Source organism: Oreochromis niloticus, linkage group LG15 (genome assembly GCF_001858045.2).
Source record: "Oreochromis niloticus isolate F11D_XX linkage group LG15, O_niloticus_UMD_NMBU, whole genome shotgun sequence".
NCBI lineage: Eukaryota > Metazoa > Chordata > Actinopteri > Cichliformes > Cichlidae > Oreochromis > Oreochromis niloticus.
In genome coordinates this window covers 462,065-478,099 of record NC_031980.2, presented here as the reverse complement: position 1 = coordinate 478,099, position 16,035 = coordinate 462,065, and the positions used below count along the sequence as shown (strand labels likewise).

At 42.2% G+C, this 16,035-nt stretch overlaps 1 protein-coding gene across 1 annotated transcript; it reads left to right on the top strand.

Annotated features, from left to right (window-relative positions):
- The first annotated feature begins 2,202 nt into the window (after positions 1–2,202).
- On the top strand, positions 2,203–15,688 carry si:ch211-63o20.7 (Serine/threonine-protein kinase pdik1l-B-like). Its single transcript, XM_005449845.4, is given in 5 exon segments — positions 2,203–2,320; positions 2,465–3,229; positions 4,326–4,551; positions 11,395–11,508; positions 11,511–15,688. Coding segments are annotated over 5 exon segments (1,308 nt in total). The 5' UTR covers positions 2,203–2,245; the 3' UTR covers positions 11,639–15,688.
- The last annotated feature ends 347 nt before the right edge of the window (positions 15,689–16,035 follow it).

Sequence of the window (16,035 nt, the reverse complement as noted above, 5' to 3'; positions counted from 1 at the left end):
CAAAACCCAAAGTGATCGCCACATTTCTTTTATTAGCTTATGGAAGACTAACATTTAACGTTTAGCTCAGGGATGTTAAAATGATGGGCCATAGACCAGTAAAACTACATAATAAATGTATAAAATTACAGTTTTTGTTAATTTACTATAGATGTACTAATAGCAAACAAACAGGAACTTTCCTGTCATTTAATTGTTTATCTGTTATTTAAGTCATTGGTGTAGTATGAATGGCAATGGGGTGGGCTGTCTTTATCAACAGCAACTTGTAAAAATACAGTTAAAACTTAAGAAACTGCTTCACATTTTCTAAAGCTGTAGAATGGGCCAGATTGGAGTCTTCACTGGGCGCATTCTGGCCCCCAGGCCTTATGTTTGACACCCCTGGTTTGAGAGCTTAAGTTTCAGCGCTCTAATGTCCAACCTTAAACAGAAGCCCTGAGAGCGCACTCAGCGATAACAATATTAACAGAAATTTAAATATTTGTTTTACTGCTCTGTGTAATAAATTCCAGGATGAATGATTTTCAGCAGCATTAAGCTGCTCTCGTATTTGCAACATTGTTACTGTTACATTTCTTTCTATTCTTTATAGATTTTTAATAACCATTTTATCATCACTATCTGAGTAAAAGTCTGGCTCTGATAATATTAAAAAAATATGAACATACAGTCACAAGTCATACAACTGTGACTTCATAACTGCTGATTTCTAATCAATAGCATAACCTGGTCTGGGGTGAGCTAAGCTTGCATCACAAATTACCATAAAAAACAAACCACCTTTGTAGTACAGGAAACGCAGGGTTAACCTTTAGGACGTATGCAGGGCCTTATTCCAAGAAGCAGGTTTAGTGAAGTTAGTTCATCCTGAAAGGGGGGAAACTCTGGGTTTTCTGGTCCAGAAAGAGCTCCAGTCACTTACCAGTCAGTTACCAGTCAGTTACCAGGGTAACAGACTCTAAACCTGACCTGGAATGCTGAATGGTTTTCTTCAGTAAACTTTGAGTTTTTTCTGACTCCTTCCTTCCTGTTGCACCTGAAGCAGCTGACTGACTGTTGGCTTCATTTCCTCACTCATGAAGTTCCTCTCAAAGCTCAGAGGGAATTCATTTGCAGAAGTTTACCTCTACTCAATTAATTACTAATCAGACTCAGAGCAGAGACATTAATTACATCTCATTTATTATTCACTAAGAATTAAATCGATATTTTTCTTATTCTGTGACTCTGTTGGCAGCAGCTGTCAGAACGTCATTCAGTTTCTTTGCACAGGAAACGTTTAGTGTACGTTAGCAGTTGCTGTTTAAATAAAACATACCTGTATAAAGCTTTAGACACCTAACACCCTGTGTGATGATCACTTATGCCATGTTGTGATCAGTCACATAACGTCTGTCACACTTGGGATCTTGGAGTTCATGTGAATGATTTTCAGACTAAAACAGCATTAAATGTATTTTAAAGTTGCGTCTTAAAAGCAGCCGCAGACCGTCCGACGATCTTCTCGACATGCTCACAGATTGAGATTCAGTCATTAAACTATGGCCAACAACGCTTTGAAAAGGTGGATTTGTCCATTTGTGAGTTCTGTGCATACGACTTTGCTGTTTACAATTTCGGTTGCATCAAACACAAAGAACACCAGAGCCGTATTTTATTTGAGCCATTTGTAACTACTAACCATATAATTCGGTGTTTCTGCGTTTACAGAGACAAATTCTTTTGTTATTCGTTCAAATAAAAGCTCCATCTAGGGCTTCGTTTTCATCAAAATAATGGTGTCCGTTTTTGACAACAAATTCCCTTTCTGAACTCCAAAGTGGGCGGAGCTCGGACAATTCGAATCACATTACACGTCTCGGACTTGGCGCTCAACCAATCACAACGCGGTACTGAGGTTTCTTAGCCAATGACGATGCGTGTATAGGCAGAGCGGGCTGTTCCGAACTTAGACACGGAAGTTTGTGACATTTTCGTCTGTGTTTCCTGTGTGTCATAAACAACAACAAAGAAACTCGTATTTGTTGAACATGGTTTCGTGTAAATTGCCTCCAGTCGAGTAGACGGAGGATTCAAGTCGATAAAAGACGCTGAAGTGTTCCGGGTAAGTTGGAAATCAAAGTAGGAAGAGCTTCGTGTTTCGTTTCCCTTTTAAACCACTGACTGCGCCATGTTAAACGCACCGTCGGTTACCAGCTTCATACGGTCAGTCGGAAGCGTTATTGTCTGTGATATACAGTTCATGGTTGTTCTTCAGTTAAACAATATTTTAAGATTTAGTATGTTGACTCGTTACGAACCTGAACGTCAACTTGAGGTCAGTATTTTATCCTGTCATAAGCTACGAGGGACGATATGGTTAAATGTAACGCTTGCTTACCATATTAAAGCGCTGTTTACGGTGTGCTAACTTTAGCGACCACTTGCATGTGATTGTATAAAATTAATCTGTGTTTGTCAGGAGACACAGCAGCTTCCGGGAGAGATGGAGGAGCTCTACACCTTAGAGAGGGAGGTGGGACGAGGCAGTTACGGTGTGGTGTTTGAGGGCCGTATGGCCAAAACTGGACAGAAGGTGGCTATTAAGCGGCTGCCCTGCAGCAACCCAGAGTGTGTTGAACTCTACCTGCAAGAGCTGTGGGCCATGAGAACCACAGCCAGGAACCATGTCAATGTCATTGCACTGCACAGCTGCCTCCTGCAGACGGGGTCCAGGAGCCTGAAGACCTTAAAACCAGGGAAACTGCCCCTGCGTCTGGTTGAGAGCGTGCTGAAAGGAAGTGTGGTCGCAGCAAAGCAAAGTCAGGAAAGGACCAATCCTCAGTCTAACACCAGGAGGAGGACAAACTCTGGCTCCAGACTACAGGACAGGACTAACACTGTGCAGGCCAGAGCTCATCTCCAGAACAAGGATGAATCAAATGCATCTGATTCCACAACCCCTCAAAGGCCTCAGAGCAGAGTCAGGAAGAGACCGGCCCCGAGGGAGGAAGAGCAGACTGCGCCGCTGCGCTGCTTGGCCCTGTGGCTCGTGATGGAGTACTGTGACGGAGGAGACTTGAATCAGTACCTGCTCTCCAGGCCCCCGGATGCTCAGCGTAACCACAGCGTGGTGCAACAGCTGTGCAGCGCCGTGGCCTTTCTACATAGCCTGGGAATCACCCACCGGGACCTGAAACCTGACAATGTGCTGGTGTGTGTGATGCCAAAAGGCCCCGTCGTCAAGGTGGGCAGATGTGACGGTGTTTATCTCAGATCAAGTGGCGTCAAGCTTTGTTTGAAAAGTCACACTGTTCAAATTTGAAGGCACATTAGTGCTTAATAGTTCTGCTCTCTGAGGGGGTATTTGCTTTTCACAGCAGCAGTCTGCTTGAGACACAATTAACATAACAAAGTAAAATATGAAGAAAACAAGTGGAAACAAAATTGCTCTACTGATCTCTTTATAGCTAAGCAATGAACACATTATATACAAAGCAGAGGGAAAATATTTATGGCACAGCAGTGCAGCCAGGAGGTGAGATTCTAGTGAAAGTGAAAGTCAAATCACAGATGAGTGTTCATGTAAATCCATTATTTTAAGAGGTATAGTTTAAAAACTAATAAAAGCCAAATGTACATCATCCCAAACATGCCAGATTATCTGGTGAGTTTTTATCTTTATTTTTGGAACAAATGAAACTCTAAATTAAGATGCAGCTACAGGTTGCTTTCATTGTTTGTTGATCTGCCACTTACGTCTCTACAGAACATCAGAAAGTCATGAAGCATGTCCAACAGCCAAAAGTGATGTCATCACATGTAAACAGCACTCTCTGCTAACATTTAGTCATCATTCTGTAATGATCAGAGCACATATCTTTGTAAGTTCTCATCTTAGATGTGTGGATGAGTCTTGATGAAACTTTGGTCACTGTGACTGCCAACATCTCTTTGGTGCTTACAGATATTTTTACTCATCCCACACATTGTTCGATCGAGCATCAAATAAAAGTGTCACTGTATAGAATAGAAGGTCAGATTAGAATAGCGTGTCAAGATATAATGTAAATGATCATAGCATATGTATGTTTCCCATCTTCCCAACGGTTGATTAATTTTCTACCAGTTGGCTAGTAGAGGGGAAAAAAAGTCAAGTTTGAAAAACTTTTCGTGACAGCTTTTCTTTCTTTTTCTTTTTTGTTCTAAGCCAAACAATAAAAAGTAATGGACAGCGCTTTTTACTGTCCTTCTAAAACTATTGGTGGCATTGATGAAACTATGCCCAAGCTTTAAGCTAACCAAAGGCGTGCTGGTTTTTCTTTTTCTTCTTTAAACCCAAGGTGGCAGATTTTGGTCTGAGCAAAATGAGTGAGGGCTCCGTGGATGGCGGCCTGACAAGACAGCACTTCTCCTCCACCTGTGGTTCGGACTTCTACATGGCTCCAGAGGTGTGGGGCGGGCTGACCTACACGGCCCAGGCAGACATATTCTCTCTGGGCGTGATGTTTTGGGCGGTCCTGGAGAGAATCACCTTTCTGGAAGAAGGGACGACTCAGGAACAACTGGGTAAGCGTCTCACTGAGAGAAGATGTCACCATAAGCCTCTCCCTCACCATTTGGCGCGCTCGCAGGAAGGTGGGAAAGGTTGAGTGTGCGGTCAGCCCGGTGATGATGCATCACGCTGAATCCAGTTTGCCTTAATTAAGTGGCACATATTAAAAGTGTCAGCTGCTATACATCATTCATTTATCAAGCATGGATGGTACGATCATAAATCTAAATGGCAAAAAGATGACTGATGATTTATGCAATGCTGATGTGGATTATAGTACCTTGTATTTTAATACAAGCTGACGTTATGTAATTCAGCCTTCCATCTTATTAATAATTTGAGAAATCTGTGTGTTCGTCCATTCTCTCATCTTTGCTCCAGACCTGAGGAAGTTTTTATGATCGCTGGTTCTCTACAGTGACTGCTACCCACTCCACTCAGTAAGAGCCATGATAAGAGGGAGATGCAGCATTCAGACATAAACTGAGATCTCTGAGAGAATCCCACAACAGCAAAGTGGTGCAAGTGTAACTTTCAGGAGAAATAAAAGCACTTTTAAAAAACGTATTTTGTGGAAAGGTTAGCAAACTTTGATTTGACTTTGATTGCATGATTTGTAAAAAATTAACAAACTTTAGACTCCAGCTTTCTTTCTGCCAGCTCCTCCCAATAATGGGATATAAAATGATATCAAATATAAGTCATATATTTGGAGGTGTGACGTGTAACTTGACACAGCAGTCCCCAACCCCTGGGCCACGGACCGGTACCGGAGTTGAGGCTCGGGTGTGAAATTTGTGGTTTTCAGGGTTTTTATCGTTAACTCTGTTTCCCTGGGTCTTTTCCCGTGTTGTAGTTGTGTGTCTTGTTTTGAAAGAAATGTTTATGTGTTACCATAGTGACCAGAGAGCATTAAGGGGCAGAGAGGAGGATGTTACTCTCAATGTTGTTGGTGCATTTCAGGAGGACGCTGCTAATAAAGTTACACAGTGAATTCACATTTATTATATTTACAAAACCCCACAGTTTTTGTCTCGGTCGTATCATTTTATTTTGTTGTATTTATCCGCCACACCTTAAAGGCCGGTCCGTGAAAGTACTGGCTGACATTAAACCGTCCGTGGAGCAACAAAGGTTGGGGGCGGCTGGGTTAACACGTAGCCAAGTGTCCAGTTAGGTTTGTAGAAAAGTTTTTTTTCTTCATTCACGTGAAGCGTTTCCATGCTAATGACATGACGGTGCGTAGCTATGAGTGCCTGTGTTACACACTGGTTCCTAATTGCATCTGACAGTCTCTGATGTGAGAGGTTTTGTGGTCAGCGGCAGCTCAGTTGATGCATCCCAGACGAACTTTTACACAAATGAGTCCTCAGGCTGTTGCTACACCCTTAAAGAAGGCTGCTTATATTTTCCTAAGCGACAGATGAGTTGGTATTTGTGTATCACAACTAGAGATGGCACGATACCACTTTTTTATGTCCGATACCGATACCGATATCATAAATTTGGATATCTGCCGATACCGATATGAATCCGATATAGTGTGTTTTTTAATCAATAAAACTGTTTTTTTTAATATCTTGCTGCATTTTGTATAAGTTCATACTCAAGTTTAAATAAACAACAACACTAAAGCTATTCTGTTATACCTGTGTGTAAAAAATACACTGCACCCAAAATATTTCATAGTTCAGCAACACTGATCAATCTAATAAACCTTACCTAACTTAAAACCTAACTTAAACCTACTCCATCCTCCCTATTCTGGTATTTTAAAGAGTACTTAGCAGAAATATTAAGCAACCTAACTAATAGGGTTGCAAACTCCCAGCAAAAAAAAAAAAAAAAATAGGGAACCACCCCCCACCCTCCACCTCATGATGCTTAATCGATGTAATCAACTTTAATTTGATGCAGGGTGAAAAAAATGCACAGAAACAAATTATTTTTCAAGAATAATTAAATAGATTCAGCATCTTTCTTCAACAGAATTGCAGAATTCACAGACAGTACCTTCCCAAAGGAAAAAGTACTATAGCTTACTAGGGTATATAGACTTAAGAGTTACTATATACAGTAATGGACTTCTATACATTTTACATCAGATTAAAACTTTGGGTGTAAGATTCAGATAATTATTTATTAAAAGCTAGACATTTTAAATGAGAATAAGAAAGAAAAGTATGTCTTTGTGCCCCCTTTTCCCTGTTCATGCCCTATCGGCCCCCCTGGCTGCACTTTGCTAGATCCGCCCCTGCACAGTTACCAGCCGTCAGCTACGTAGAAAAGGATCCTGGTGTAGAAAGTAATATTAAATAAATTCTAACAACAGCTTATCAAGCTTAAACGTGCTGCTGTTGTTCAGCCGCTGGTTTCCTCTTTCTGGTGCAAAGTGGGCCAAAAACAAAGAAGAGAGACGGACTCGCGACAGAAAAGCCGATCAGCTGATCGTTAAGCAGTTTCACGATTGAAGTAGCGGCAGGAAGGTGAGGGAGAGAGAGAGGCAGTCGCTCCATATATCGGTTGTTAAGCTTAACATGGGAACGCTTTACAAACATTCAGAGATGAACTTACACACTTGCTTTACTTCTCTCTGGGATAACTTCCTCGGAGATGAAATGCTGGTTTGGTAGCGAGGCTACAAATACACACAGCCGCTCTATCACGAGGCATACTGCTGCAACGTGCTACGGTTATAAGCCGAGTTACCCGTGTCGCAAGTTTTGTGAGATGCTTTTTTTGATATTTAATGGATCAGATTACATTTTTTATTTTTCGCCGATATCCGATCCAGTAATTTAGGTCAGTATCGGACCGATACGTAATATTGGATCGGTCCATCTCTAATCACAACATAATTTGTCCTTCTTGTACGTCAGCATTGTCATCAAACTTTGTGACATTGGAAGTAGGTAGGGCTGGGCTATATCATACCATTCACGGTAATACCGGTGTAATTTTGGGCAACGATAGGAAAATGAAATATCGCGATAGAATATGGGTAAAACGCGCATGCGCAGTGCCTTTGTTTACATACGCACATGGTGGCAACGGAGAATGAGAAGAGCGAAAGTGGATCGTTGAATGAAACGGATGAACCAGAATTGGTTTGTAAAAATGCTGCAACCTCAGTGGTGTGGAACTGGTTTAGCTTTCGTCCGTCAGATAGCGGGCTGTCGTTATTACCGTGTTGTTTGGAAAATACGGCACACTTAAAATCAATCCTTTGATTTTTCTGAAAATCGACAGTGTCCCTTATAATCCCGTGTGCCTTATGTATGAATTCTGGTTGTGTTTACTGACCTCGAAACGATTTTATGTACACCGCGCTCGAAAATCTGTCAAATGTTTTAGTACGAGTTTGCTAAGCTACGAACCCGCACCGCTTGATGGATTGTCGGAGCATTGCGGCTACCATAGGCAGGCGCCTCGCGGAGTGATACGTACTGTGCTTCAACATAATATTACCGTACTGTGTGTGTATAAGCTTTTTTTAAGTTTTGTGGATATTATACATGGTTATGCTGAGGATATGTCGGCCAATTTCCACTGGAAATGCCTTTTGGTTAAACTGTCAGCGAGGAATTTGCACTGTTACATTTTTATATAACTTTAATGCACATAAAAAACAGCTGCTTGTTTAAGTGAAAATACATTGATGGGGGTTTTTGCACTAATAAAGTTGTGGAGTTGTAAAGTATTTTGTCTAGTGTCAGTGATATCGTCAGTTATATCGTTATCGCAAATTTTCAAATGTATATCGTGATAAATATTTTTGGTCATATCGCCCTGCTCTAGTTGGAAGTATAAAGTCTCCAAAGTTGTTGGCAGTTTGATTCGAGCAGAGGAGGGCACCGAGCCATGCGCTGGAGCTCTGCAGTGAGATTTTAATTTCTTTTCTTGATGTCTTGTCAGAATCCCGTGTGGCCGTCGGATGGTGCAGCGTCTCGATGTACAATAACGCAGAGCTGTTCTGCTCTGCACTCTGCTCTCAGAGAGTAATGAAATGGCTGCAACACCAACGTCTCATTTTGTTCACACAAACCCGATTCTGCTGAGAGGAGACAGAGCAGCGGGGCAATGTGAATCATTATCCTCAAGTTTAGTGCCCGAGAACCTCCCTGAGTCATTGATGCTTCATTATGTTGAAAGAAGATGTTTACTATGGGAAGTAGTGTGAGTGGATACTTTTTTTCCCTTTAATAAAAAAAGTAGCGTTTAGCAGCTCAGCTATCACAAAGAGAAAAAAGGGAGATTCAGCTGAAGGCGTTTCAAAGATAGAAATAACGCTCCATCATTTAACTTTAGTGTGTGTGAGGACGTGCACGCCCACACACTTACACGACGATGCAGGGGAGTGGAGAGGAACCAATCACAGAAAAGCCAGACTCAGCCTCCTGTGCTTGTCCTTTAGGCCTGAAAAGCCTTTATGGCTTTTTGCTCAGTCAGGTTAGGAAATGATTGCTGGGCTCTGACTCAGGCCAGCGTTACTCTGACTTCGGTGTTGACCTCGGGCTTCAGTAATTGTATGAATAATGTGTCAGCTTAGGGTCCTCTATGATTTTGGTCACACTACCTCGAAAACCTGGTGTTGAGCTAAAGCACCAACCGATGCTTTTTAACATTTTTGCAGCGCATGTGTTTTAATGATGCTGCTTGGATTAGTTTCCCTCCGTTAATCTCATTTTTCTGTTAATAATGTAGTTGTCTTATGTCTAATGATGACGAATGACCAGTTCAAGTGATCAGAGTTCACATTTTTATCTTATGGTTACTTGATTACACTTATCAAAATCTTCTGGTGTGAAAGGAAGAAAAGACGCTCAAATGAATATTTCAACTTTGATTCTGAAGACCAGAGGCAGGAAGTTCTGCTTATGGGTTATGGCCATGTTAATCACAAAGGTTCAGTCCACAGAAGCAAGCACACACACTTGTATATAATGATAGAGCAGTAGATGCCTATAACACCTGTGGACAGATCGGGCTCTTCAGTGGACCCACTGAAATACGTTGAGCACCTTTCAAAGTGTTGACATCATGTAGTGACCGAATCACAGTCTGTGAGCACATTTCAACATGAACAGGTCCCAAAGTCACACGATCACTGGGCATCACAGAGTTAAAAACTGTCTAAATTCTTTCATCTTTAATAAAATGATCAGTGTTGCTGCTTTAACAAGTGTAACAATTAAGTTTAACATACAGGCATCCATGAAAATAGAATTTATTACATTTAACGGAGTTAGAAGTTAGCGTAAGTTAGCTCGCTAGTTACCTAAACATCGTGGCTCAAGAGTTGGGAGTTCGCCTTGTAATCGGAAGGTTCGAGCCCCGGCTTGGACAGTCTCGGTCGTTGTGTCCTTGGGCAAGACACTTCACCCGTTGCCTACTGGTGGTGGTCAGAGGGCCCGGTGGCGCCAGTGTTCGGCAGCCTCGCCTCTGTCAGTGCGCCCCAGGGTGGCTGTGGCTACAATGTAGCTAGCCGTCACCAGTGTGTGAATGGGTGGATGACTGAACGTGTAAAGCGCTTTGGGGTCCTTAGGGACTGTTAAGGCGCTATATAAATACAGGCCATTTACCATGATATAGCATGTTCTGACTGAGATATTCCTAAATCTCTCAATCCTGAAAACGTACAGCTCTGCTGTCACTTCCAACATCAATGAAGACAGAAAACTAAACAGCAGTGACGTTTGTAGGGTTACTGAAGTTGGGCTAGCTGCTATATAATGATGTGCTACGTGATCGCTAGCGACACAGCTATGTTAGCGTAACATTAGCACAGTGAAGTTGAAGGATGGCCGCTAACTTTTTTCCACTCGATAAAAGTTAACGTGAGGGTTTCTGGTGGTTGGGGACAAATGCAATTGCATGACAGGGTGCTGTAAACGGACCAAACTTAAGTCAGAACAACTGAGATAATCCATCCACAATACGAGGTTAGTCATTAATATACTGCAACAACATGGGAATAGAGCAGCTGCGAGGGAATTCAACATTAATGAATCAATGGTAGGGAAGTGGAGGAAGCGCAGGTTTTGGCTTTCCCCATATTCCAAAAGTGCTTCGTCTCTTTGCTGTTACTGTCGCCCGGCATAATTTGCAGATGATTTTGCTTGCAGCCGCTGAAATGCTGTCGACCAAAACAGGCGCAGCTTGATGACACCATCAACATGCACTATCGCGGTAGAGCGGTATAATCAAAATCTCTACCGTTGGCCAAATTTATATCCTTTCTACCGTATACTGTTTATACCGCCCACCCCTAATCTCATCTTTGCTAATAATGATCCTCCTCTTACGCCATAGCACTCTAAGACAGGCTGATTACACGGGGCCAATCAGAGCCCTCAGTTTATCATGTGATCCTTGATGGATTGTTCCTGTGAAGGAGTAACTCATGCTGGCCCTAAGCTCTTATTGAATCTTTATTTTCTTTGTAAAGGACCCATACATAAGAAATGTCACACAAGCTTATTATCACATGCATACTAACAGTCTGCCACAGTTTTTAAGGAACACAGACACATAGTCGGGAAATAGTTTTACTGAGGCATCCACAAATAGTCTCCACAAAGAAAGCAATTTATGAGAGCTAATAACATCCCAGTGTCAGTTTAATTTAAACATTTGTGTCCCACATTTTTCCTTATTGTCATTTAATTGTAATTATGTTGTTTCTGATTAGTTCATGAATGTCTCATTAATAAGGCATGTCTCATCGTGCTCTGAACATCTTGCACACCCTGTTAGTAATTCCTGGTAATATTCCACACCAGCGTCTCACAGTCACTGAAGTCTGAGGCGCTCTGCCGTGTCTAACCTACCCGTCTTCCTCCTCGTTTCCCCTTCAGGCGCCTACGTGTGCAAGGGACGCTCAGGCTGGCTGATGCCGCTGGGAGAGGCTCTGTGGGAGAATGCAGAGCTCCAGCTGTGCATCCCGATGAAGTTTAAGAGAGCGCCCCCGCTGCCCCCCCTCCTGGCCCTGCCACGTGCGCCCTGCTTTTAGAGATGCTCGCCTCAAACCCGGACGCCCGGCCGACGGCTGACCAGCTGGGGGCCAGGGTGCGCTCCGCTCTGAGAGAGGACTCCCACTGACACGGAGTACACTTGAAAGACTGTAATGGGCTGAACGACTGTAAGGAGCCCAGACTGCAGTTCGTCCTGCTTGTTCAAACAACGGGCACTTTGATGCCTCAGGGAGAAAGGGATGATAAATGTGTATGATTATCTGGGATTGCAGGTGCTAATTTTCTCCCTGAACCACAAGCTCAGCTTCTAAATTGTGTGGAAAGCCATATAAAGGGAAAACGGGAAAGAACTAGCAGATCCTCCAGTGGGAAGCTGACACTGGACCCCTGTGAGTGGTGCAGATAAACATAGTATCAGGTCCATGTAGAGATCAGGTGGTTCTAACTGCATCTCCTGTTTGCACTTGACACAGAAAATCAGTTGTAGTGTGTGTAAGTATGACTGAATTGGCATGAACAGGTTTGCTGCTCAATGAGTCTTAAAGGTTTTTTCTTTCCACATTATCATTATTATTATTATTATTATTAATTTATCCCAGGTATGACTCTAATGAGCTATAAGGACATAAAACTAGTTGGCTTAAATCTATAGCACATCAGTGTAGCGTGGATCGGACTACATAATGCTGTGTGTGCTGAAATAACTCTGTGATACTAGTATTGTGTCTAAGCTGTAATTTTTCTGTGTGTGTGTGTGTGTGTGGGCATGTTTCACTCAAACGTTCCCAGAATCTTCAGAACAAAACGTCTATTTATTCTTCTGTTTCACTGAAATATAACCTCCTTTGTGTAAACATCAGTTTACTTTCTCTCAGAGACACTTAGCGTCTTTTTTCCTGCCTATGTGGGTTCAAATATTAATATTCGAGTTTGTCATTTGTAAATATTTCTTCGTCATTTCACCCGTTTGCTTTGAGTTAGTGACGCCGTCAGCCGTTTACAGGATTTTCAAACTTGTGTCATATCTGCTGCACAGCACGAGGCTCGCTGTGACGGACGATCACTAACGTCCTCTCCTGAACAGGAAATTAAAGCCAGGCATGTGGATTGTTGCTGATCATATCCACGCAGTGTTCACACTGTTTATTAGTGATCATCAGTCTCAGTCACATGCGTTGACGAATGGAGATCGATTATAACATGAAGTGTGTCCCAAATTTCTTGTTAATCTCATGTAATTTAAATAAAGATGAATTTATAACCTCTTTAATCAGTGGTAACGGGGATTTTTATTCATGTAAAATTCATGCTTGCAGTCTAGTTAAAGTCAGACATTGACTTGTGGAATAAATGAACTCTTTGCTCGATAAGGCTGTTACACTGAGCGTACGGAGACTCGGACATTAGAGGGAAGTAGAGATTTAAGCTAGTGAGGTGACTGTCAGCGCCTGAGCTCAGTGAGGTTGTCTCTGACAGAGGCCAGTACATCAGAAACACGACCTTTGAACCCTTGTCCACAGAGGTTGTAGAGGACGGATCGCTCTGACTCATCACCACAGAACCTGTGCGGGTGGAACATTAAATGTCTTCTGCACAAATCCCCGAAAACAGAATCAAAAACACCGGCTACGTTATTAAGTAAACCCAGTCACTGAGTAAACCTGTGCAACTGCTTGCCAACGCATATCTAATCAGCCAATCACATGGCAGCAACTCGATAAATTCCGGAATGTAGACGTCATCAAGCAAACCTGCAGAAGTTCAGTTTGAACCATGGCGTGCAGAAGCGCATCTCTAAATGCATTAAACTTTGAATCCGCCTACAGAGCATATGTAGACGATAAAACACTGAAAATGTTGCTGAGAACACGTCTCAAATTTCGCTAATATTCACATGACGGGATCAGAATTTGGCATAAACAAAAGTATGGATCCGTCCTCCTTTTAAGGGATGCTGGCGGGTGTATGAAGGTGCGGGCCCATCTGAGTATCGCTCCATCCTTTTATGACCATGCTGTCTTCTGATGGCTGCTTTCAGCGAGATACCACACCTTGTCACAAAGCTCAAATCATCTCAAGCTGCTTCCTTGAACACGACTTCACAGCACTCAAAAGACCTCCACAGAGCACCTTTGGGATGTGGGAGATCAGGAAAGTCCCGTAATGGATGTGCAGCCAGTGCAAGATGATCTCATGTCAACAACTCTGCAAGCATCCACAGCAGAAGTTGTCTCCAGTCTTTCTAAAGGATTCCTTTAGTTGTTCTTTTTGTAAATGCACCAAATCTGGTCCCTCCTAAAGTCTGCTTTGGACCACACAGTGAGAGTCCTGTGAGCAGCTACCAGATCCTTTGTTTCAAATCCAGTCGAGTGTTGCACAAAAGCAAAATTACTAACATTGTGTCACTTTTCACATACACACGAGCCAGAGTGTACATAGAAACAATTAGAACTTCAATATTACAGATAGGAACCATAATCTCCAGCTCATATTTATAGCCCACTGCGTCTTAATGTTAACCGATGAGGTTTCAGCAGATGAGGGTTTTTTTTTCCTAGATGTTATCTTTTATTCCCTCATATGTCTTTACTGAATGACAGTAACATTAGGAGGGAATTTAGTGCTAAACAGACTATCTTTAGACAACGCCAACTTGATTTGGCTAACTTGTACTTGCCAAAGGCTCTTATCCCCCATTACTCAAAATTGGAATTGCATTAGGAAGGGATCAATTTACAGCAAGTGTGGGCTGGAAGAAACATTAGAGGCGCACTAACTCTTTCATTGTACTGTGAGTGTTAAGGTTAAAAGCATAAATCTGGTAAAACTTGTTTGATTAAAAAATCTTTTTTAGTTACAGTTTTTCCCACAAATTAAGGTTTAAATAAAACCGTGGGCAACACGGGGCTTTGAGCTAAATGCTAAAAGCAGAACGTGAACATTTGGTTGAGTTAAGCTTTTGTTGAGACACTCAAGTCTGAGCTCTAAATATCAGGGTCATAAAAATGTGGTTATCAGCGTCATTTTGATTCACTGCTGAGGATGAATTACTTCAGTGCATTCAGCTGCATTATTCTGATCTCTCAGCAAAGAATTTCGCATAGTTTCTGTTCATTAATATTTGCATATTTTTTCATTTTTTAAACTCAGAATTAACTTTTGGTCGAATATTTGAGTCATTCTGACTGGAAACACTTAAGAGTTTTGAATGAATTTTGATGAGACTTTGTGGTGGGGGGGCAGAGTGAGCTCAAGCTGGTTTCCAGTTCTCTGCTGAGACTTCGCTTTCTTCTCTACTACAATGTGAACTCGTGAACAGGATGTAAATAGATTACCACATTGTGATTCAACTTAAATTTATTCACCAGTTCACGATCATATTCACCTTGGGGTAATGCATAATGCAAAGACCCTGCAGAATGTGAGAGAAAACCTCAACAATTATACAATTCACTGTGAGCAACTGTGGGGAGAAAGAACTCCCTTTTGATAGGAAGCAACCTCTGATAAAGCTCAGGGAGCAGCAGTTGGAGGGCGGAGGTATATCAAAAGGGAGGTCCCGATCCAGCCAATCAGATATCCCCATGTTCGTTTTGTCTCTGTAACCATAATGTTGTTGTTGTTTTCTTTCTTCATTCTTATTGATAAATATATGATGAACTTGTTTCTTGTTAGCCAAATTTACGATGCTCGTGTCGGTTTGCTTGTGATAATATTTAACTAGCATTAGCTAAAGTCTTGGCTAATGCTAACTGATGGCTCAGACAACAGGATGTTGATCCAGGACCAACATGAAGACACGATCCTTTTTATAAATACCAGCGTTTGGTAATTAAACTATTTTGATGAGCTTCTTTTTTTCTTTTTCTTTTTTTTACATAACTCAGATTCAGAAATGTGAAGAAAAAAAGTTTTGTATTAAAGTTAAATTTATGCGTCAGTTTCTCAGAGGATGTGATAACATCTGAGTTTGGATGATACAGATCTGGACTCTTCATCGTTTAAATATAGCACCTGATTCTTCTGGGTCGGGAGCTCAGCTGAGACAAAAGGTTTCAATATTTTCTCACTTCAAACCAGATTTTAATTATCAGCTTGAAAACAGGATTACCGGCCTGCTTCTGTCGTTATTTTTCCACTGTGAGAGTTTAAACAGCTTCACATCTGTTTACTTAAATTCGACTTTTGTGCCGGGCGGGTCTAAAACAGTTTCAACCTCACCACAGCTCGATGCCTTTCTCATCTCTCACTGTGGTAATGTTAGTGGGCAGTTCTGTCACCTTCAGCCGGCTGCACCTCGGCTCGTGCCGCAGAGAAGATTAGACCCGACTCCGCACAGTGTAGGAGCGCGGGGTGGGGCGGGGGAGGAGGAGGAGGCGTCCTTTCAGATTTCACAGCTGATAGAAGGAGTGAACAAGCGTGGAGAGAAAAGCCCGAGTGTGGCGTATACCTCACAGCGTCAGAACTGCAACACCAACACACACAGTGCAGTCACGACACAGCGGCCGCCTCCAGGAAATTACG